We start from the raw sequence: 24,497 nt of genomic DNA, 5'->3' as shown, positions 1-24,497 counted from the left end.
CAGTGTCATCAAGGCAATTTTCACTTTGCTTTATTTTGCTTTGTGATTATATGCAGAACACCTAGGGAGAACCAATCTTCCAACGAATTAGGAAAACTTTCTACATCTTGAAAGATAAGCTATTGATATTAGGGGCACCTGGCTGGCCCAAAGAAGCACGTGACTCTTCATCTCGCAGTCGTGAGTTTGAGCCTCACACTGGGCATAGAAATTACTAAGAAAAATAAACATCAAAAAAAAAAAAAAAACGCTATTGACGTTGGACAAGCGTTATTCATAGCTGCCAGATATTGGAATCTCCAATGGCTACTAACTCAGTTGGAAAATAATGTGAATACTTACAAAGCCTCCATGGTCTTCTAGATGTATTCCTGCCTCTTCCCACCTTTATTCCTGGCAACCACCTTATAAAACAGGCAGCCCATGGGTTATTAATCTAATGGATGGGAACATGGAGATGTCAGATGATTTTCCCACAGTCTCGTAGCATGTGGCCTTATTGCGACCGCAAGACATTTTACAGAATTATAGACTGTTTAGATGGGAAGAGGAATCACTCTGCCACTAATGTCATTGAAAGAGAAGGAAATGAGCCAAAAGTTTATTCACTTCCTCAAGGTCCTGCAGCAGGTTTCTAGAGCTGGGGCCAGAAACCAAGTTTCCTGGCTTTTGGAGCAGTCCCCTCGCCCCGCATCACAGCATGAATACCATCACCGGAACAAGTAAGAGGGGTGAAGAACAGCTGAAGCCCTGTGTGTCGAGACATTAAACAAGCTGCATCAGACAAAAGCACATCCATGGGACTTTCGTGTTATGTCTTATGCCACCACCTATGCCTTAGTCCTGAGTAATTTAGGTACAGAAATACTGGAAATTCTCTTAGCCTTTGCGTCATTATATTTATCCCAGTTTTGAATTTAACTTATAACCACATCATTCATAACCTTTCTTTTATTTCAGAGATCTTTGCCTTGGCCCCCTATGGCTATTGACCCCTTAAATTATGCTTTCAGCACCAATACTTAGAAAGAAGACTTCCGAGTGCAATAAGATTCCAGAATTTCCAGCTACAGTTTTCTGATGGTCCTAAAAAGTAAACAACACATCCTGGATCTTAAAAAGAAGACAGAAAAAAAAAAAATCAATTTCAAAAGTGAACAATAATGCTTTTGTTTGAAAGCAATTTTAGAGCTAATTTGAAAAATTCCCAGGCCACATCGCGTCTGCCACTCCCCCTGCACACGAGCATCATTCAGGTTTCCACATGACTTTAACAAATTCCCCTACCATGCAGCAAAACAACTGTAACATGAGAAATTAATGAGGAAAATGAAATGTAGGAGAGCACCAAGCAGTCTACTCTGGCAGACACATCCCACCGTGACCTTCCCACCCTGCTTTGTGACAGTTCCGAGTTTCAGCTACTTTACTTTCATTAGTACTCGTGTCGCCAATAAAATCTGCCCCGTCCCAGCAGAACTATAGTTGGTGAAATCCAGGGACTGTGCCATGAGCAGCATCTGCTCAGACGTGTCCTGAATCCGATAACGACAATCTCAGGGGGTTGCTGACCTTTGTGGTCCGCAAGGTAGGAAGGTCTGTGGGAGGCAGAATAGCTCTTAACTGCTGCCCAGTCAGTGGTTTGTTTTCTAAATGGCAGGTACCGTCCTCCCTTGTCCTCCCTCCTGGTCCTCCCCCCTGGATGTGAGGAGGATCCTCAGCATGGTGACAGTAATACTGTATTTAAGGTGATACAAGTATCTTCGTAAGGTCAGAGTAATAATCTTTATGAGGGAAGTATAATGTTCTTTTTTTCGGTGCTTAAAATCTCTTGGTTTTGTTAAAGGACTGGATTCTTCCTACTCTCAGAGAGGATTTGTGATTATTTTGGCAGATGCACCACATTTTTCCTGTGACCCGTGTTTCTGGACCTGCAATATATCAAAATGTTCAGTGGAAATAAGCATGGAGTTGTTTTTTGTTTCTTTCCTGTAGACCATCTCTGTCTGCTCTTCCATTTTAATTATTTTGAAAGCTAACAAGTGTGGGACCCTTTTTTAGTTTTAAGACATATCTTCATCTCAGATTATCTAAACTGTCTTGATTTTCCTTTGATTACAATCTCTCTCCTTTTTTAATCTGCTAACATAAGCTCATATTCAACTAGAAAATGTGCTTTCTCCTCAAAGTCATGAGTCAGCATGGATTTCCTTCAAGCTTAGTTCAAATCATCTGAACTAAGAAATTTACAAACTTCAAAAAGGAAAAAAAAACTGAAATAGTAGTTGAAGTTTTAAATGAGGACAGTTTTCTGCTCTATTTCAGCTGCTCAGAGACTGGGCTGTTGACAATTATTGAAAACCAAGGGTACCAGGTTTTTGCTATAATTCTTGGTGGGTTCTAAGTAAATTAAGTCAATCTAATAGCTACTCAGAGGGCCAGAAAACCAAGCATTTCTACCACCATTCTTTTGTTCCCCTCACTTTGGGAAAATTTCACTAGACAGCAAAATGAAAAAAGGATAAAATAAAAAGATCCTCTTTTTATAATTGAATGACATTCTCCCCATGCATCAATTATAACTTGGAAGTTATTGCCACTTCCAAAATTCCTACATTCCTCTCCACATGAAAGTCACTCGTGGAGTTCTGAGGACCACAAAGAATTATTGAGGCTTCTAGGCATACTTAACACTTACTTCAGGGTTTAGGGGATGCCTCTAATATTATCTACAATGTTTGAACAGAGAGAGTCGTATCTCTGTGTGAGTACAGTGTAAGCAAGAAGGTTACGGAAGATGTCACATGAGTTTAATGGTGATATTAAACCAATCTTTCCAAAGAAGATCCCAGAAAGTAGAAAAATAGTAGGTCCAATTTATAGATTGAAGTGGATTATTGAAGTAGATTACCAGGAATGAAGAATGCCTGCTTTGAGAAAACAAAACAAAACAAACAAACAAACAAAACCAGAAGGAATAAAAGTTTGAGCCTTTGTACCTTATGGGGAGTGACTAAAAATTGACCTATGCTTTCCAGCATTTCAGCTCCAGCTTTCCTCAAAAAAAAAAACAAAGAAAAAAAACAAAAACAAAAAAACAAAAAACAAAAACAAAACAACAAAAAAAACCCTTGACACAATGGTCACCTCCTCTGAAGTATGTCCCGCCCCCCGCCCACTCCCAAGGTAAAAGTCCTCTTTCCTGCGACGCCTGGGTGGCTCAGTCGGTTAAAAGTCCGATTATTGGTTTCAGCTCAAGTCATGATCTCAGTTTCTGGGATCAAGCCCCATGTTGGGCTACTTGGGATTCTCTCTCTCTCTCTTTCTTTCTCTCTGTCTCAAAATAAATAAATAAACTTTAAAAAAAAGTAAGCTTTCCTTCTTCAGTCTCTCAGCATTTCTCTGTACCTCTCCTGTTACACTATGATCTTAGTACGTTCTACCCTACCTTTATGGCAAGTTACACAGGCCATCAGTGTCCGTGATTCATCTTCTGATTCCCTAAATTGCTTTGCCAAGTGCCTTCAATATGAAGTGCTCAAAAAAGGTAATAATTTATGCATCTCTCACTTATTCGTCAAATGCCTGCTTTGTGCTACACTCTAAACTAGGTCTCAGGTGAACGGTGGTACATAAACCAAAAAGAAAGACTAAATGACCAAGTAAATACCAAGTACTGAAAGCCAAAGCAGTGCTGGGTTTTTTGTTTGCGGCATATGTACATTCTGACATAACTCTGTAATTCTGGTGGCCCTATCAGCATTCAACTTGACATCAATGGTGAGCCATGGCGTCCCTACACTATGCATTCCAGGCGCTCTGCACTGCGGGTGAAAATGCCTTTTAAGCTAAAAGCTTTGTCTTTCCCACTGTATATGGAAAAATTGACGATGCAGTTTCATAGAGAAGGTCTAGCTAAGAAATGTTTATATTGGAACAAACCCCATCTCCAAATCTGGGTTTGTTGCTGAATGGTATTTTGTTTCCTTGGATCAGGGAAGGGGTCTGGAAACATCTGTAACTCAAGTATTGTTTTAAAATCAGCACAACTTTCCCCCCTCAAATGACAGATAACAGAGTTACTTTAAATCAAACACCCTCAGCCTTCCCCATCCATTTCCTTTCACAAATGTGTATTATTTTGTTGTCAGTAAAGTAGCTGTGCACAGAATAGATTTGTAGCATTCTGCACGCTGGCAGCTACTTTGTCCTCATTTTCCTTCCACGCTAGTTTGTATCTTTTCACTGGTGTGAGTATGCTCTACCCCAGTAACTATCATGATTACGGTAGTTATTTGGGGGCAAATTTTAAAAGCTACAGATACCATCAGATGGTAAAGTGATTCTGAAACTATCCTCAGAATCTTTACTAAAAAGAGAGGTACAGGTTATTTGTGTCATTTATAAATGTAAACCGGAACGAAGTAAAGTTTGAAATTAAGCAGCATTTTACCAAAATGACACAATTAAATTTTTAGGGGAGGGAAGCTGGGGACAAAAAAAAATCATAGGAAATAACCCCAAATGATAGGAAAAGGATGGCAATTCTGCACCAATTTTGAATATCATTCATGTTCTAAAAAGAACATGGTATTGGTATTTAGAACATGTCCTAAAAAGTAGCTTATGGATAGTTCATGATATAGTTAAAATTTTGTTTGCATAGATTTACCATTTATTGGAAAAGTTTTTCTTTCTTTCTTTTTTTCTTTCTTTCTTTCTTTCTTTCTTTCTTTCTTTCTTTCTTTCTTTCTTTCTTTCTTTCTTTCTTTCTCTTTCTTTCTTTCTTTCTTTCTTTCTTTCTTTCTTTCTTTCTTTCTTTCTTTCTTTCTTTCTTTCTTTCTTTCTTTCTTTTCTTAATTAGCTTCCCACATTGTGGAGCTAAATGTGCAGGATGGTAACTCTTTCCCCATACTTTCTGAAAGCACTTGGTGTTTGATATATTTGTTTATTTACGAACTGTTTGAAAATGGCCCTGTCATCAGAGTCCCTAAACAGACTCCGATCTTGCCCTGAAAATTCATTCTTCTGAGACTTTTGGGCACTTGACACAGAGCAGAGACGTAAAATGTTTGCTTAATAAGTTCTACTGCTCACATTTTACAAATAAGAACACTTGGGGGTTGAGTCTCATTGTCGTTTGTCTCATAAAATTTGCCTCATATCAATGGCAGGGTGCAGGGTTCAACAAACAACTCTAAATTTTGAGCCAATCACAAGCCCCTCTGTGGGATCTAGCCTCCTTCCGTGTTGCTGGTTTCATGGCTCGGTCAAAATTATAGTGATGGTATTTTATTAGTACAATTTATGGGTCATAGTCTTCCTGTTAGTTGGGGCCGGACATGTCAAGCTGCCATACATTCTGCCTAACCAGACATCTGCTTCTGATTCATAAGGGGAAACACCTGCTGATGTATACGACACAGAGGGGCATCCTTTCCCAAGGCCCGTTGTCAGATCCCTCACATGGAACAAGGGAGGTGTCAGGGACACAGCTGGATGTCATACAACCAGCTTCTAGCAAGGGTTGACTTCCCTAATGAGGAATCTACGTTATTTGCTTTGCAGTCCATTTCTATCTGCACTACCCAGAAAGTGTTACACATTGAAACGCCAGCTGTAACTTATTATATTTAAATTAATAATAATTGGCATATGCCAAATCAAGTAATTACAGAGGGCTGACAGGCAATGTTTCCTATCTTGAGTGCACCCCACACTCAAAGGCAACCTGAAAAAGGCTTAAAAGTGTTCTCTCTCATCACCTTCCCCCACTGTCCATCCCACCCCCACCCTCACACCTTCACCCATCCTGCCTGGGGAGTGGTGTTAAGACCTTTTGATGATGTTGGCAATTACCTGTGAAATAGGAAGATGGTACTAGCAGTATAACTTTAGTAAAATTCTCGTCAAATCTGATAACCATGAGCAGAGTTGATTTTTTTCTAAATGCTTATTTTTTTATTTGGGGGGGAGAGAGAAAAGGAGAGAGAGAGAGAGAGAGAGAGAGAGAGAATGAGCAGGGGAGGGACAGAGAGAGGGAGAGAGAGAATCCTAAGCAGGCTGAGCACTGTTAGCATAGAGCCCAATGTGGGGCTCCATCCCACAAACCATGAGATCATGACCTGAGCCGAAATCAAGAGTCTGACACTCAACTGACCTGGCCACCCAGGTGCCCAGAGCAGAGTTGATTTTTATCCCAGATATATACCTGTGGAAGGCAGAGGAGGACAGTGTGGGCCTGTCTGCAGCCCCGGAAGAGATGTGAGTTTCCACAATACCCTTGCAATTCTCAACGTCATTTTCTGCATCATCATCAAGAAGCGTGGCTTAGTGGAAAGAGTAGAAAGGGCTGCATTAACACACTCTATGGAAATGACTTCTGATAAGTCCCTTATTTCTCCAAGTCTCGGTTTTCCCACATTTAAAATGAGGGGCTGGACAAGGTAATCACTAAGATCCTCACCAGCTCTCAAGTCCTGTGATTCTGTAACACCAAGCTACATTCAGTATGTATTTATTAAACGCCTGCTATGCAAGGCTCCAAGGATACAGTGACAAATCAGGCAAATCCAGTTTCTGTTCTTGGGGAGTTAAGCCTTCTGGGGAGGAAAGACAATGAACCGGTAACTTCAGGTGTCATTGCTGAGCTGTGCGCCATAAAGAAAGAGTTACACCGCACTGCAGGGCCACCAGTTAAAACAGATGACTGTGACACAGACAGGTTGAAAAGGAAACGAGGAAACTAATAGCTATTGAACCCCTTGCATGTCCTTCTGTTGGACTTTGAAGGCACAATATTAGTAAATCCTCAGAGCCACCCTAGGAAGCAATATGGTGACCACTCCAATTTTTTTTTTTTTTTTTTTTTTTTTTTTTCAGAAAGGGAAACTGAGAGGCTAGCATTAAATAGCCTGGGTTGTAGAACTGGAACTGGAATCCAGGTGACCCCATGCCTTCCGCTGCTCTAAGTTGTCTCCAAAGGATGGGACTGTAGGGAATTATGGCTGCTGTAAGGAAAGATGGTATAGTGTATCACATCAATGCACATGGGAGATATATCAACGAGGTCTAAAGCTGGGGGTGTCCTAAATGCAAGCATATTTGGAGGAGAAATTGATGCACTCACTCAACAAATACTTCCTAAATGACTGCCAGATGCAGAGTTAACAAATGGAAACTTGAACATGGATACACATGTGTGCATTTCTTAAAATACCCAAGGGTAGATTTTCATCATATTCTGACAATTTGGGGGGGGGTGCAAAATCTAAAGGAAAATGACCTAAAGTTACGTATTTGTATGTAGAGAGGGAAAGAGAATTTGTAAGCTGTTAGAAGAAGAAAGAAAAGGGAACACGTTGGAAGGAAACTTTCCCCCTCCCTATGAAACGCTCTTTATTTCCTGATTTCACAATTGATTCACTGCAGTTATATTGAGAACCCCCAAACTTGATTACTTGAAAGGCATCCTATCTTTGAATACAAATTCTTATCTATTTGGATTTCCTAGATATGTGTTCCATCAACTGAACAGGGGGGAAATGTCGCCTTTTTCAGATTGTTATAAATTATTATAGAAGGGGTCCAAATATATGAAGTGCAATCTGTCTTTAGATAGTGCAATTTCGATCCCCAGATGGTTAGAATTCAATTTGTTATCTCTTTTCAGTCTGTTACCTGCTACTCCAAAATGCCTTGTAAGAGGTAGTTGTACCCATGCTTTGTCCTGACTACGGCCCCCTAGTGGGACCACTTAAACCTCTGTTGTCACTGCCACACTAATGTTCAGAATAATTATAGCTAAAAAGACCGTTCCCCTTCAACAACAAACAGCTCTCTCCTAAATGCTGAGCAAATTTGTATGAAATGTAAGGTTGAGCTTGGGATGTTGGAGGAGATAGTGGGGATCATCCTCTTTTTGCCTGTTTACAGAGGCTGTGCCTGAGGAAAACTGAGGAACAGGACCATCTGGGAAGGAGACAAACTGCCCCCACCAACAAAGACAGTGAGGAGGGGGCCGTGAAGCAGGTGTGATTAAAAGGCACCTGGATATAAATAATCCTAAACTTTCGGACTAACTTTAGCTCAGTGCACACAGCCGCAGCGATTTCTGGTATCACATTTACTAATTTTCTGACAAAAGCCAAGTTTGCTTCCGTTGCAGGGTTTTAAAACCACCCTCATTGGTAAAATAACATTATTTAATCAGCCTTCAAAGATTTGATTTAAAAAAAAAACAACTTGGTTATTTGAAAGAGGCGTTGGCCTAGGACCGTCTGAAAAAGAAAGTCAATCAGATGTCATTTCACACATCTGCTGGACCATTAAGCAGTCCCCAGATAAAGAGCTGGCATGACAATTATTTCCTACTGCTGCTTGAGTGCCTTCTCCTGCCACACTCTTGGGGGCGATGGCGTGCTGTTTACTCTTCTGCACCTGCTCTCCTCTGCTCCCCCCAGACCCTAGCTTGGCCCTCCTGCCTTGCTCTGCCTGCAGAGGCCCACCCTTGCAGACTGAAATACTCATATTGCCTTGCTGAACCAGAAAACAGGAGGGGGGGGGGGGGGCTGGTGTTCTGCCTGTTCCCTCTCTGCCTTAAGCACTGCCTCCTGGGCAGAAACTGTGGCCTCAGCAAGACTGCAGAGCCCATGGTGGCCTCTCCACAGCTCTGCCCCGAGCTGGGTTAGTGGAACAATGTTTCTTCACTCCTTGGGACCTAGGTGTGGTAGATTTTTGTTCCCATTGCCTCTACATGCCTTGCTGCCTTAACTTCCCCACGCTTCATTCGAACCCTGTCAAGTGAATTCTGTTTCGTGCTGGGCCCCTGATGACCAACTGTGTCGATGGACAGGCTCTCTTTGGAAATTCATGGCTTTTACCATTTCCTCTCAGGTGGGGGAATACTTTCCCAAGGCATCTGCTGCAATTAGCTGTCTTAATTCGTGAACTATTTACTTTCAGGTGAGGGAACAATGAGGAAGAGATCATACCAAAACAAATGAAGCAAAGACCATAATCTTGATTTCCACGTAACGCAAGAACATAACCTTAAATTCCACAATTCAACTCCATTTGGCTTGAATCATTGCTCAATCTTTCCCTATTCCCCTTTTCATTTCCATGCCAGCTGGAGAGGCCAAACTTTAGCCCAGCTTCTGGGTCACTCTGCCATGTTCTGCCAATCTAAAGCCAGAAGTGGGTGGGACTCCCACTTATCAGGTGTCTTTGTCCCTCAGGAAACAGGGCTGTCCGAATTGGGACCCCAACTCCCCTTTTAGAACAGAAAACTAGCCTGTGATTTCTCCTCCTTGAATTTTAAAATTTAGTTTCTCAGGCATTGGAAAATTGTGCACCATTTTGAGTATCTTTTACCTCTGCCTTAAATTACTACATCCCAACTAGAATAAATGAGCCCCCTAAAAGTACTCCAGATTGCACAGATAGCCCAGGACATGTAGCTTTACTGCTGGAATGAGTTAGTTAGTGGAACTCAAGTTAAATAGTCTTTTAAACATTTGAGAAAAACCTAAGAGCTGATGCATGCTTTAACTAAGACAGACATACAGACACATGCCAGGCTTTCCCATGGGCTGTTGTAGCTGCTAGCTGTAAGATGAAAAACAAAGGAAGGACAAATTAAGAAAGGAATGTTCTTATGCTTATTTTTTTAACTCTGTATAACGATCATGGTACATAAAGTGAATAACAAGGAAGTTAGGGAAATTATACACAAGCATCTAAATCTATTGTTAAGACCACATTAGTCACTTCCCAGAGATGATGTTTTAGAGACCTCACCAGGTCTAGACAAGGAAATCCAAAATCCAGCCAACCTAAGTGTCATCTTTTGTTTCTTTTTCATGTTTTCGTGCTTTTACTCTTTCATGAGCATTTGTGTGCCCTGTATGGAGCTTAAAAAATAAAACACTGCCGGGGCGCCTGGGTGGTGCAGTCGGTTAAGCGTCCGACTTCAGCCAGGTCACGATCTCACGGTCCGTGAGTTCGAGCCCCGCGTCGGGCTCTGGGAGGATGGCTCGGAGCCTGGAGCCTGTTTCCGATTCTGTGTCTCCCTCTCTCTCTGCCCCTCCCCCGTTCATGCTCTGTCTCTCTCTATCCCAAAAATAAATAAACGTTGAAAAAAAAATTAAAAAAAAAAATAAAACATTGCCGACATATATCCTTCCTCAATGCCCTTCCCCTCCTCTACCCTTAAATGGCCTGATTTCTTAGATTCTCATTCATATCTCATACTTTTATTTATATGTGTGTGTCCCTACACACTGTATAGTATAATATTATTTTACATGTTTCCAAATGCAGGATAAATGTAGTGTTTCTGTTCTGCAGCTGTTTTTTTTTTTTCTTCAGCATTATATTTTAAAAATTCAATCACAACTGAAGATCTTTACTTGTGAGATTTGCCAAAAGCTCTCCAAAGTTTCTACACAGTTTGCCCACACTTGGTTCCTTCGTTACATATTCAACTCCACTTTTTTCAACTAATGTATTTTCAAAACCTGCTTGTTATTCGCTAACGACTCTGATAGTTGCTGAGGATACAAAGATGAGCATGATACTATTCCTATTCTCCAAGGGCTCACAGTGATTCCAAAAAGGCAGAAGTGCAAATTTAAAATTGTAATAACATGTTCCATGTGTTCCGATGAGATGTGTGCAGAGAACCATGAGAACACAGAAGAAAAGGGACCGAGTCTGAGACTAAGGAAAAGGTTCACAAGTGATGAAGGGGAGAAAGACACCCCCAGCCTCTGGTGCAAAGTCACCATGGTCAAGAGAATGGTATATTTGGGGGATGGGGAAGAGTGGAAATATGTAGTTTAAGTATAGGGAGCACAGGTTGACCCTGAAGGACAAGTTAAGGTTGAATTGTGAAAGAGGAGCCTCATACATCATGCTAAAGAAGGTTATTTACTCATTTGAGCAGTGAATAAAGAGCCACTGGGAGTTTTGAAACAGAAAAGTAGTATTGTAAGATTTCTTAAAATTAATTCTGGTAATGAAGAATGAGCTGCAAGGGAGAAAGTCTGGTGACCAAGAAAGTAGGGTGGAGACTACCATAATAATCTAGGAAAGAAACGCCAAGATCCTGAACTAAACAGTGGTTTGGGGAACAAGGGGAAAACTCATGTTGGTAAACATTTCAGAGCTAGAGTATAAACTCTACGAGGTAGCAGCAGACGAAGGGTGGCAGGATGTGGGAACTGTCTAACCCAGGTGGAGGCAATGAGGGGCACATTGTGTATAGAGAATTTTAAAACAATAATAAAACTTGCTGAACCGCAGTCTGCTTTTCATTATCCCCATGTGCCAGCATTTCTAAACAATGTCAATGACAAAATTCTCCTCCCTCAAAAAAAAAAAAAAAATCTTTTGTTGTCTAAGTTCTACACCGTTACTGTGGTTACCGTGGAGTTTTAATATTATAACAAATATGTAAGCTTCAAATTAGCACATTCCGGTTAGTTAATCTTTAATAAACATTGCATTCTACACAGAAATTAATTCGGGGAACTTCCAGTCCTACAGTCCCCCTGATACAGATGGAGGTGTTAGTTTAGAGAATAAGTTTACAGCAGTTCAGAATTGTGTAAGGCCCTTTCTGACTTGGGATTCTAACCTCTGTGGCACTCCATCTGTCTCCAGTTAAGCCATGGATTTGAGATAAACAATGATAGCACAGTGGTTGTGAAAAGGAAGAGACAGAACTTGGGTACTTAACTGTTATCATTCTGTGTGCAAACCATTTTCTGATCCTTGCCAAGTTCATTCTTTTGGAAGCATTTCCAAAAATTACATTACTGCAAAATATATTGATAAAATTTAAAACTATCAGCCCATTACTTTTTCCTTTTCTGTTCTATAATCTTTATCTGAGATATAAGAAGAGACGTAGATCGGGGAGAGGATATAATAATGTTACTATGGGACACGTTCAAGTCCATGTGCCTATAGAACTACAGATGCACTTGGAAACAAGAGTGTGACATATAAGAGTGAGATCAGGGATATGTAGAGGGACCTGGGAGTCACTAGAATATAGATGGAGGATGAAACTGTGGGAGAGGTTGACATCACAAAGTGTGTAGATGGAAAAGAGGGATCCGGAGGCTATTCCTGGAGAACATCAACAGTGTGGAGGCAGCAGAGGAAGCGGGACAGCACTCCCTTCCTACCCCTCCACCCCCACCCCCCTCCAAAATACTAAGATAAGCAGCAGAAAAACCCAAAGACAGGATTGTCCTGGAAACCAAGAGAAGGGAGAACTTCATGGTGGGAATTTCAGCCAGGTCAAGTACTAGAAGGAGAACAAGTAAGACTGGAAAAGCAAAGCCACCAAGACATCAACTGACAGCTTTGACAGCTCTGCCCTGGCTCCTCTGACAGCTCTTTACTGGCACAATGCAGACAGAAGTCAGACAAATAGAGGCATGGGTGGGCACAAAGAAAGCAGAGCCAGTGTGATTGAATTCTCTCTCACACATGAAGTTTGGCTGAGCGAATGAGGAGGAAAATGAAAGGGAGGTAGGGCTGAGGGAAGGTGTTCTTAGAATATGAGCCACTGCTAGGAATTTACCCAAGGGATACAGGAGTAATGATGCATAGGGGCACTTGTACTCCAATGTTTATAGCAGCACTCTCAACAATAGCCAAATTATGGGAAGAGTCTAAATGTCCATCAACTGACAAATGGATAAAGAAATTGTGGTTTATATACACAATGGAGTACTATGTGGCAATGAGAAAGAATGAAAAATGGCCCTTTGTAGCAACATGGATGGAACTGGAGAGTGTTATGCTAAGTGAAATAAGCCATACAGAGAAAGACAGATACCATATGTTTTCACTCTTATGTGGATCCTGAGAAACTTAACAGAAGACCATGGGGGAGGGGAAGAAAAAAAAAAAAAAGAGGTTAGAGAGGGAGAGAGCCAAAGCATAAGAGACTCTTAAAAACTGAGAACAAACTGAGGGTTGATGGGGGGTGGGAGGGAGGGGAGGGTGGGTGATGGGTATTGAGGAGGGCACCTTTTGGGATGAGCACTGGGTGTTGTATGGAAACCAATTTGACAATAAATTTCATATTAAAAAAAAAGGCATATGAGCCACAAGGAAGAAACTGCTCATCCAACACAGAACCCAGCACCTAATGGTGCTCTGCCTCTCCTCACCCCTGTAGGTGCAAATTGATGGATGGTGTGCGAGAGAAGGAGGCCAGATGATAGCACAGGGTCAGGTGGATGGGTCCCAGAGCACAGGGAGAGGGCTAATCTATTCTACTATGAGGAGTGCTATCTCCACTGAGATGAGCAGAGGAAATTAGAATGAGTCAAGATAAAGATGAATTTCGAGAAGAAAAATAGATAGTATGAGATTTTCTGCCCAATGACCTCTATTTTGTCATTGAAAGAGGAGGTAAGATTATCTCCTGAGAATTAATGAGTACAGTAGAGGTTTGGGATATATTTCTCCTTTCCTACTAATCTGCAATAGCATTTTTTTCAGTGATGCATAAACCCATGAGGAGAAGCATAAGGAAAGAAAAACAGGACTCTATTCCCCTTCGGCTTTGCGTCTTGAGTGATCCAGGGTGAGGGTAGCACTGAAATACTAGGGGGTACCTCATGACAGAAGGGGTACATTTACTAGCAAAGGAAACTGATGGAACACCCCAACCAGTCAACTGCCCAAGGAAGCACGACTGCCTTCCCTGGGTGCACTGAGAGGAAGCCACCGCAAGTTTACAGACAATTAAGCCTCCCAACTCCTTGTGAAAAGAAAAGGCAATTTAGTCAGACATTTGCAGATGTCTGTGGGCCATTAAATGGTGATGACCAAATTGGAATGTCTATACAGAGCACTTAACTCAGTGCCTGGTGTTGGTCAATAAATATTAGCTGTTATTATTCAAAAAACCTAGTTGAGGATGACCGAAATGCCTGTCATCTCACAACATTGATTCCTGCCAAGTGGCGAAAGACTCACATAAAAATCCCCTAAATGCTTGTAACTCTAAAGTCATTTCTCTCTACTTGTTCTTATAGCCCTTGTATGCCACATCTCTTCCTTTCTTGGAAATGTGTCCACGGCATTTGCTCCAGTAAATTAAATAAAACTGAGTCATTTTTCAGATATAAAAAAAAAGTCTGGCAAAGGTTATGTTGTGTAACTGTAGCTTGGAAGGCGAGGAGTGAAAAGAACAAGCCAGTTACATGAGATGATGTGAGGAGAACCCAGAGCAGAAAGCCAGATGTTTAGCAGATTTTTTTTCAAGAAAATCAAAGGAAAAAAGGCAACACTAATGCCCCATTATGTTATATAAGTGCAATCTCTACTATAAATGAGCAACTTAAAAAGCATTTAAAGTAACTTTTCAAGGAGACAATTAAAGAAATTTTCATCAGTATTAATGAACATAATCATCCCCAAATCCAACACTTCAAAAAGAAAATCTTTAGGGCTTTAGGGCTCTAAACTTTCTTGTTTGATCCTTTTTAGTTATACAACTAAAGAGAGCCAAGTGTGATAAGTACTTCATCACAGCCTGAGTCTGTTGGTATCTACAGTCCTAACAACATTTGATCAAGTGTACAGTTTGGGAAAGTTATTTGAAATCTTTGGGTGGAGCACTGGTTTCCCTGCCCAAGAGAACGCTCACAAGGTCCATAAAAAGTGCTGAGAAATAGCCACACTAATGCGATGTAAATGCCATGCTAAATACCTCTCCACTTCACAGAATTAAAGGACCTGGCTTACCCGTGGTCAAGACGGCTCTGTGCTTTTCAGAATTCCTCAGACCCTAAATCCTTGTCTCTATTTCACTGGTGATTAAATGGAGAGCTGGAGTGTTTTGCAAGCCGGCTAATGCATGGCCGATACGGGTCCTGAGCAACAGGCATGAAGGTAGCTCTAAGAGCCAACTAGGAGACGCTAGCACCACAGTTTGTGTTTAGCGATGCCCTCGCTGTATTATGCCAATTATAAGAAGAAATGCCTTTCAACTGGATAAACCTCTGAAAAATGTTGAAACTGCTTTCCTAATCAAGCTATGGTGAAATCACTGTCAAAATCTAAAAATTAACTTCACCTATTAAAAATGTGGGGAATTTCAATTACGCAAACAAGCGCTTAAAGAGGCCCAAGGGAGGATACGTGGGTAATTCTGTCCACATTCGAGTAAAATCAATCAAGAAGTCAACTTCTTGCTAGCTGTAGCACATTGCATGATGCCTTTAACATATTTTGGCACTTTGATATAGTTTGGTGTATGAACAACCGGGACGTGTTAAGCCCTACCTGAAAAATCATAGAGCTAAAAGTTACCAATAGCTTACCCCAGGACTGCCTTCCATCCCAGATACTTTACCTTTTATTTTTATAGACACAGAAAAAAGGTACTGTGAGATGCCTACCTATGTAATAAATTCACGTGTTTTCAGAAGTGGCTCCTCCCCAGCAAAGGCTAAGTCGATGTTTTTGAATAGGTGTTGCCCATTTATTTTAATCATCCCCGTTAGAAGAGCTCTGAATACAGATTCTTAAGCCTGCCCAAGTTTTAAGCAGATGGAAGTCAGCATTTTGCAACATGCGTAGACTCAGAGTAAAGGCACAAAGTTTTAGCTCCTAAGTGAGCATAATATTCAATGTTAAGGTGACTTTTAATAATCGCTTTAAAAAAATGGAACTCACCAAAACTAAGACTAGAGCTAAAATCGTTGTTGCCTAGAAACAAGGAGAAAAGTGGATTCATTATATACATACAAAAACCCAAGCAGAAAGATAATTGAATGTGGGCTCTTAAATTTGAAGAATACTAATTTGGAAGGTAGCAATGACTCTGGGCACAAGTGAATGAATTCAGAGAGGTTTTTGGTTTGGGGTGTTTTTTTAAAATGCTTTCTACATTGGGCCTCAGTAAATTAAAGCAAAAGCTGATGAATCAAAATTCTAAAAGTCTAATTCAGAAGACAAAATGAGTCGATATTTGTAAAATGTTTGTAAATCCTTGATTGAAGACACAAAGACAATTTCTACAGTGCCCCCCTCCACCCCTGTCCATGGTTTAGCTTTCTGTGGTTTCAGTTACTTGAAGTCAACCTCCGTCCAGAGGCAGATGATCCCCCTTCTGATGTATTGTCAGGTTAATAGTAGCCTAATGCTAGGTCACAATACTTACGTCATTCTCCTCACTTCATCTCATCATGTACGCATGTTTTCATGTCACATCATCACAAAAGAAGACAGGTGAATACAGTACAATAAAATATTTTGAGAAAGAGAGAGAGATCACATTCACATAACTATTATTACAGTATGTTGTTATAATTGTTTTTTATTGTTATTGTGAAGTCTTACTGTACTTAATTTATAAATTAGATTTTATCACAGGTATGTATGTATCAGAAAAAACATAATGTGTACAGGGTTCATTCAGGACTATCTGTGATTTCAGGCATCCACTGAGGGTCTTGGAGTGTATCCCCCACAGATAAGGTGGGGACTACTGTATTATAGGTCAGATCTTACTAGAACAGGCACAGGGCTGTAGAGTATGCTCTTTGTAATGGAATTCTATTATAATTAATCCACGGTCATTTGTTAGAGCTGATTTCTCTCCAAGGGTGATCTCAAGATGTGTCTCACAGCAGATGACAACTTCAGACTCCTAAATTTGATCAATTTTTTGTCGTTTTAATGGGTGGTTGGGGACCTCAGATTGCTAGAGAATGCTATTTGAGCATTTAAATTATTTAGTCAATCAGGGTTTTCAACAGAAATTCTGAAGGTTCTAGAGATTCAATATCTATGCATATGTGACTTTGGGCCAATTAGCTCCTCTGTGACAATATTTAGAAAACACAGTGAGATTTTTGTGAACGTTTTTAACCTAAAATGGTATTACTTAGCTTGAGTTTGCTACACCCAAGGGATACAGACTGGACAATACCTCAAAAAAGCCTGATTTCAGAATCTTAAGAAAATTCAAAAAATGTTCTGTATGATGACAATATTGTCAGTTTAAGTCATTGCTCTCAAGGGACTTCTTCATAGGAGAATAAAAATTATCAAGCAGCTATATAAGTGTTACCTCTTTGTGAAGAAATAGTCTTACTTTGCTATAATATTAACTTATGAAATGATTAATATTATGATTGTACGATGGACCTGTGGAAATAATGCTTTCTGCAATGATATCAACATATACTGCCATTCCCAGTTCCTTTAAATATATGTGGCATGTGGTTATACTAATTTCTTCTTAAAGTTCCATCCAACTTCTATAAATGTAAAATTTGTCAAATATACGTACATTGATTTTTACTCAAAGCAAGACATCATACTAATGATAACAAAGTAAGTAAATGGTAATCTTCACTATTATTCTTTGAAGACAGAGGTAAATGTTATTGATTGATCTAATCAGTATTCAAGCGAGACAAGCTGTAATAATATAGTAGCTAATAATGGAGAGCTGTAAAAAGTCTCCAAGTGATTTAGTGGAAAGTAATTTGTCAAAATGACAACTGGGCTGAAGTAAATTGCTTAAAGAGCAGATATTCCCATTCAATAGTTTTCATATATTAATAACTATATATTTTAAGCATGTATCTATTTTGTAAGATTTTTTTTCTGGAGTTTAAAGAAAAGGTTTTACATTTTTATCCTTTTAAACCTGCTTTGAACTGTTTGTAGCAGCAAAAGTTTGGAAATAACCAAAATGTCCAACAAAAGGGGTTTGGTTAATATATATTAATGGTATACCAGATGATTAGGAGCTCAAACCCAGGAGTCAAACAAATGATCTAAATCCTAGGTCCACCATTTTTCATCTGTGTCACTTGGTCTGTATCACAAATCCCATAAGATACAGAGACTCATCTGTAAAATGTGGGTGACAGCTATTATCTTCATAGGGCTATTGTGGGGTAAAATGAGAGAAGTATACAACATGATCAATGCAGTAATATTTATGTTCAATTAATTAAAGATTCAATTAAATTTTTCTTTCTTTCTTTCTTTCTTTCTTTCTTTCTTTCTTTCTTTCTTTCTTCCTTTCTTTCATCTTTCTCTTTTGTTTTTATGAGAAGCAGCATGTTATAATAGAGAAAGAACAAGATTTGGATCAATCTGAACTCCTTATAAAGCCGTGTGACATTGGATACATTTTTCATCTTCTCTGACCCTCGGTTTGTTCATTTCTAAAATGCAGATACTTATACCTAATGCACAGAGTTGTTACAAAGAGCAAATATCATAATATGGATGAAGCTCTTATCATAATATTTGGTATATAGACCCTCAATGAATAACAGCTACACTACAATTATCTTCATTCTTATCATCATTATCCTTGTTATTATTATTAATTTTTTAAGGCCTTGGCACCATCCCAGGCAGTATAAATCCTCTGAATGCTCTCAGATCAGCCACCCATGTGTTCATATAGTTGTATGCTATCGGTCAGGTCTTCTCATGTGGGCAAAAGTGTTCAGTATGGCATCTAAAAATTGATTGTAAGACTTCTCTTGCCCAAACACACACATATATACATAAACACCATCTTTGTTTAACAAATTTTGGAGAACATTCCAAAAGAAATCAGGCAGACATTTGTTTTCTCTGTGGGAAGACCACTCAGCTTTCAAAGGTCTCAAAATAACACAGGTCTTACAATCACTAAGCCAAGAGATTGTTAACCAGAAACCAAACTAAAAATAACTCTACTTTCATTCCTAAAATTATCTACCTTTTAATATTATAACGAAGATCAATTTCGCCAGTTTTTACAGAATTTCAAGACAGTTAGTACAAATTAACAGAACTTTCTGGAGCCATGACAGAACATTTCTACATAAAAGGAACAACAGTTTACAGCTCTTCCTTGAGGACATTCAAACTTCTCTTGAACCACTTAAGAATTTACCATTCTAAGAAATCCTCTAAGATTCTACAACACAAAGGGTCCAAGGTAGCCAGTGCATGTGGTAGTGACATCAGAAGCTCCCAATGAATGCCCAGGGCTTCCATTAGCCTATATGGTGCCTTTACACAAATTTAAAATGGTGCCTCCCCTCAGGATAGACGAATTAGAAAATATAATCTTTCAGGTAAACAAGGCCCTACAGGAAAGAAGCTGGCTGGGTTTCTACCCAACCCCACCCTCCCGGCAGGGGGCCAAATGACTGCCCCACATGACCCTATCCCTGCCTCCCTTTTTCTTCCTATCTCCCACAGTTTAAGAGACTGGAGCCAAGTCAATTTCACACAAGGTCAGAGCCTTAGCCTGGGGAGTGGATAAGTGGATAATGACAGACTCTCTGGGTGAAGTCACCTCCTAAACTTGGCACAACATAAAGATTTCATTTGGCACGTCCAGTCTAGGCAGTGGCTGCCTGGACTGTGTTGAAAAAGACTGGAGACCAAATCCAGCCCTAGTTGGGAGCAGTGAGTCTATTAGCAGCATAAACCATTGGTTTCCAACAGCACATATGCTTCAGATTTCCTCTCTTGGGCCAAACAATTTAAGTCACAAATATTCACTGAGCAATTAACATGTACAAGGCACTATGAGGGACGTTGCAGAGCAATCCTTTCAAACCTGGTCACACTTTGGAATCTTCAGGGGAGTTTTTTTTTTTAATTTAAATCCAAGTTATTTAATATATAGTGTAATAATAATTTCAGGAATAGAATTTAGTGATTCATCATTTACATATAACACCCCGCGCTCATCCCAACAAGTGTCCTCCTTAATGCCCTTCACCCCTTCAGCCTTTCCCCCCACCCAACACCCTACCAGCAACCCTCAGTTTGTTCTCTGGATTTAAGAGTGTCTTATGGTTTGTCTCCCTCTCTGTTTTTATCTCATTTTTGCTCCCCTTCCCTTATGTTCATCTGTTTTGTATCTTACATTCCACATGTGAGTGAAGTCCTATGATGTTTGTCTTTCTCTGACTGACTTATTTCATTTAGCACAATACACTCTAGTCCCATCCACGTTGTTGCAAATGGCAAGATTTCATTCTTTTTGATGGCTGAGTAGTATTCCAGTTATATCTAGATAGATAGATAGATAGATAGATAGATAGATAGATAGATAGATAGATACCACATCTTCTTTATACATTCATCAGTTGATGGATTTTTGGACTCTTTCCATACTTTAGCTATTGTCAATAGTGCTTCTTACCCTAGAACACTAATTACCAGATTCTTGTAATTTTTCAATAAATCTAAAGCTATTCTGACTTTACCAGCAGAATTTACCAAAACTGTTTATTGCTATTGTTATTTGGGTTTTTTTTTTTATGTTGTGTAATTTTATTTTTGTTTTTTTTGTTTTGTTTTCTTTTATTGTTTTTTTTTATTCCAGAATAATTAACATAGAGTGTTATGTTAGTTTCAGGTGTATAATACAGTGATTCAACTATTTTTGTTTTTAAAACATGAGTGTCTTGATTTAGCTAGGGCCTCAAGGACATAAGGGATTAGCTACCATCATATACAAACTGATGCATTTATTCAGGGCAAGTCTTAATTTTCTTTGCCTTCTTCAGGAAAAAGAGCTGCAGAAGTGCCCAAAAGGCTTGAACTAATATCAGTTGAGAGCACCTTCACTGAAACTTGATGCTTTGGGCCAGAGGAAGGTCCTACTACAGTTGATGATACAAGTAGATCTTCTCATGTTCTGTTTCCAGGCATCACTACCAGACTCCCTACCATCATAACATGCTTTTCTCCTCCTAATGCACCTCTAGTCTCTGCCCCACTCACTGGGACTCATAGAAACTCATAAGGATCAGAATGGTGGTCACAGGGGCTGGGGAATAGGGGAAATGGGGAGAGGTTGGTCAAAGGGTGCAAATTTCCAGTTACAAGATTATCAAGTTCTGGATACCTAACGTGCTGCCCAATGAGTGTAGTTAATAATACCGTATCAGACGCTTGAAAGCTGCTGAGAGAGTAAATCTTAAATTTTCTCATCACAGAAAAAGAAATGATAATTAGGTGGCATGATGGCCGTGTTATCTAAAGCTATGGTGGTAATCGTTTTGCAATGGATACATGTATGAAATCGGATGGTCTAAATGAAACGCTTCTTGCCACAGTTTTAGCACCTTTCTCTCTCTATTGTTCCTTGTGGAATTGAGAAAAACCACAAACTCTCCATTATAAATTATAAATTGGCTCCCTCTCAGTCTTACTTTCTCTCACTTAGAAAAATGGAATTTCTGCTTTTCTTCATGGACAAATGTCATTATGCCCTATTAAACTTCCTCCCAATTGAAGATATTAGATTTTAGTTTTGGGATCCCAACTGGTGGTGTTTTTATACTGTGAACAGTGTCTAGTGGTTCTTTCTTTACAGACAAAAAAGCAAGAGGAAATGGGCTTGCATAGCAGTCAGAGGGACTTCAGCCAGATATAATGAAAAATTTCCTGGTGGCCAAGATAGTACAAACTACAATGAGTCAATGAAATGGGGCGTGGGGGGAAGGGTGATGTGAAATCTTCTACTCTGTAAGTTTGTGGAAACAACCCAGATGCTTATCTGTCTGGAATTCTTTAGAAGTAAATCTGTCTGATGGGCAGGGAGTGGACTTCCACGTCTACAATGCCATTGCTGCCTTGCATCATCAAGGCATCCTGAAGAAACATAAAAGACATAGTCACAATTCCAATCACATAAATAAGGAAAAAAATCTTGCAAAGCTTCTCAACTGGAGCATGAGTGACATTGGTGGGAGGGTAATTCATCCTTGTGCAGGTTGACTCGTGCAGCACAAGGTGGTTTAACGTCGCCACAACCCACTTAGCACCTCTGGGTCTAAGGATTTGGCCACTAGAATGAAGGAAAATAATGTGTTCCTCGCAGAGCTACTTGGATAAATGAAATCTCTGTCACCCACACAGGACCTGACAAGTGTAAGAACTCATTAATTTCCCTACTCCTCCCTTTAAAATTTTAGGATCTGAAGAGATAGATTTTTTTTTTAAAGAGCCCAGGCATAAAAGACACATCCCTAAGCTGTTATACTATAGCCAGTAATTTGTGATACTATAAGTCTTTATTTATAGGGAACCTAAAGCAACTTCTCACCTTGACTAATTGTCAGAGTTTTATTTTGTTTTGTTTCGTTTTGTTAGAAAACATTAGAAAATTTCTTTCTCCTTTACTGTTACCTAAAATCTCCTTATTCTTCCTTACAATATTAGGACAGTGTTAAAGGTGTTCCTATGCTTCCGAACAGTTTTTAAAAAGGAGGCGGAGGGAAGATAGCAAAGAAAATTGGACATACGTCACTGAATGGCAGTGTAAATAGTTTATTCTGGTACATTTTGTAAAGAAATACTTAGATAGCTGAATAATCATCTCCCCTATTCTTCACAGAAAGCATTGACCAAAATAGGTCTTTTCAATAAAGCACATGTTTTTTGTTGTGTCTGTTTCAGAAATGTGGTGCCGGATTCTTTCTCGCCCAGTCGGGAGCATGTATGCCCTGTGACTGCAACGGCAATTCCAACGAGTGCTTGGATGGCTCTGGATTCTGTATGGTAGGTCGGGGGCACCTATCACTTTTCAGACATTTCCTTGGCCTTCTGTGTCTTAAGTGGGGATAAAATATTCTTCCTGGACCTTTGAGCTACCTAGGAAAGAGCTAATCAAGCTCTCTTTTTATCCTTCACCTTTTCCTGTAAAACACTTCGTAGAAACTGCTTACGACTGTAAGTGGCCATCAAGGCATATGTGTGACTGTACATAGTCCTCCTGAAGGGTGACTGACTGACCACCCTTGGCAGCTGGTTTCTTCCCAGAGGCCAATGGTGAAGAGACTGAAAACAATACACGGCGGGGGAAACCATCCATCCAAATTCCTCTGTAATAGTATAGTTTGCCATATGTTTGGCTTCACTCCACCTAAACCAGGAGAATAAAACAGTTGTTTCATATAGCATAGTTCACAGCTTAAGATAGTCAGGTCTACAGATCAAAATTTGTTTAAAATAAAAAGGCCTGAACCAAATAGCTAATAAAAACGAAAGCTCTGGCCTTGTGGTCTTTGTAATTCTGTGTTTCAGCCCCGAGAGGGCTATTTTTCCCCTTAACTGGAGTGAATCCCTGAATTCCCCAGTTAACTCTTCTTCAGTGAAGTATCATAGAGACTCATGGAGGAGACAAGACAAGCCTTCTCGCAAAAAGTGCTTGCCACATCTTTTCTATTCTCACTGAATGGACTGGCAACTTCGTGAAAATGGCTACCGAAATATTTACCAGAAATGGCTTTAGTAGAAGTCCCAGGAGGCATTTTGAAAGTCTTATGCCCCAAGATCATGTTTTCCATCAGGAGCTGTACCACACGGCCGGAAAACCAGATTCTTCAGGATCCTCTGAGGCAGAAGAGAGTTTCCAAAATTGCAAGAGTATTTTTGCATAAGCTACAAGAATTCTTAATTAAGTACACCCTGTTTCCCTCAAAATTAGTATAATTATCCCTGTTAAGCAGATCATTTTGATTACAAGTGGCCTCCGAGGTATGCACATGGAGGTGTGATTTTACCCACTGTAAATGCATTACATTAAGATGCAAATTAGAACATTTCATCTACTTGGAACCTGGCAGTTGCCATTTTTCGAGAGACAGAGAGGATGTAGTGGCAAACACTGGGCACTGCCATCTCTCTGTAGTATTTGTTCAGTCCTGGTGTTTCTGTCTTCCCCTTCCCCCCATCTTTTTAATAACCGTTACATCCAGGATGTCCTCTGTAGCCATGTAGGCACACGCAGCTGCCAAAACCTGCCCCTTTCTAATGCTTCCATCTCCGGTTTCCTGTTATTTTAATCCCAGTGACATTTGAAAAGAAAATCCCATGGATGCACTTGAACCAATGATGTACATCTCTGATGATTTGACCCAGTAGAGGCTCTTTGCCATCTGGCTTATTAAAATAGAAGGCGATAGGGACGGGTAGGCCCCGTCAGCTGCTGTCCGGCAGCCAGTAAGATGGAACACTGAAGTAAAAAGACAAAAAAGACCATCCTGCTAGTGCCTGCGAAGAGCTATGACAAAGCCACTCTTCCTGACGATGACGTTGTCAGAAAAGGCACTGTCATGGCTTCATCTCTGACCTAGACATGAGCCTCCGAAAGGGACAGTCATCACGTGACTCCTTCAGGGCTTCTGGGCGTCCGAAGTTCCAAGAAAAGTTTGGGAATGGGATAGGGGGTAAGTTTTTATACGCCTGCTCAAGGAAACTGCCAATCTTCCCGCAGTTACTTTGCTCCAAGACAGAACATTTGAAAAAGAAAGAAAGAAATAGCCGTCCTACCCCACCCGGAAGGAAATAGCTTTCTTCCCTGAAGTAATATATGCTGGATGTAACAAACAAACAAAACAACAATAATACAGACCTGGACTACATGAAATTCAAAGTGAAAATCACCCACAGCCTTATCCCCCAGAGCTAAATGTATA

General features: G+C 40.0%; 1 protein-coding gene across 2 annotated transcripts in view; it reads left to right on the top strand.

Annotated features, from left to right (window-relative positions):
* Positions 1-24,497, top strand: part of LAMA4 (laminin subunit alpha 4) — a 145,262-nt gene that overhangs the window by 14,129 nt on the left and 106,636 nt on the right. For both annotated transcript variants that reach the window (XM_025925625.2, XM_025925623.2), the window contains exon 2: positions 22,477-22,578. In XM_025925625.2, the coding sequence (XP_025781410.1) occupies positions 22,477-22,578 (102 nt within the window). The remainder of the gene's footprint in view (positions 1-22,476; positions 22,579-24,497) is intronic.

The sequence above is a fragment of the Puma concolor genome, chromosome B2 (assembly GCF_028749965.1).
Source record: "Puma concolor isolate L17-30 chromosome B2, mPumCon1.1.hap2, whole genome shotgun sequence".
In the NCBI taxonomy this organism is placed as follows: Eukaryota; Metazoa; Chordata; class Mammalia; order Carnivora; family Felidae; genus Puma; species Puma concolor.
Note: the sequence above shows the minus strand (reverse complement) of the source record. Positions and strands in the feature narration are given on the sequence as shown.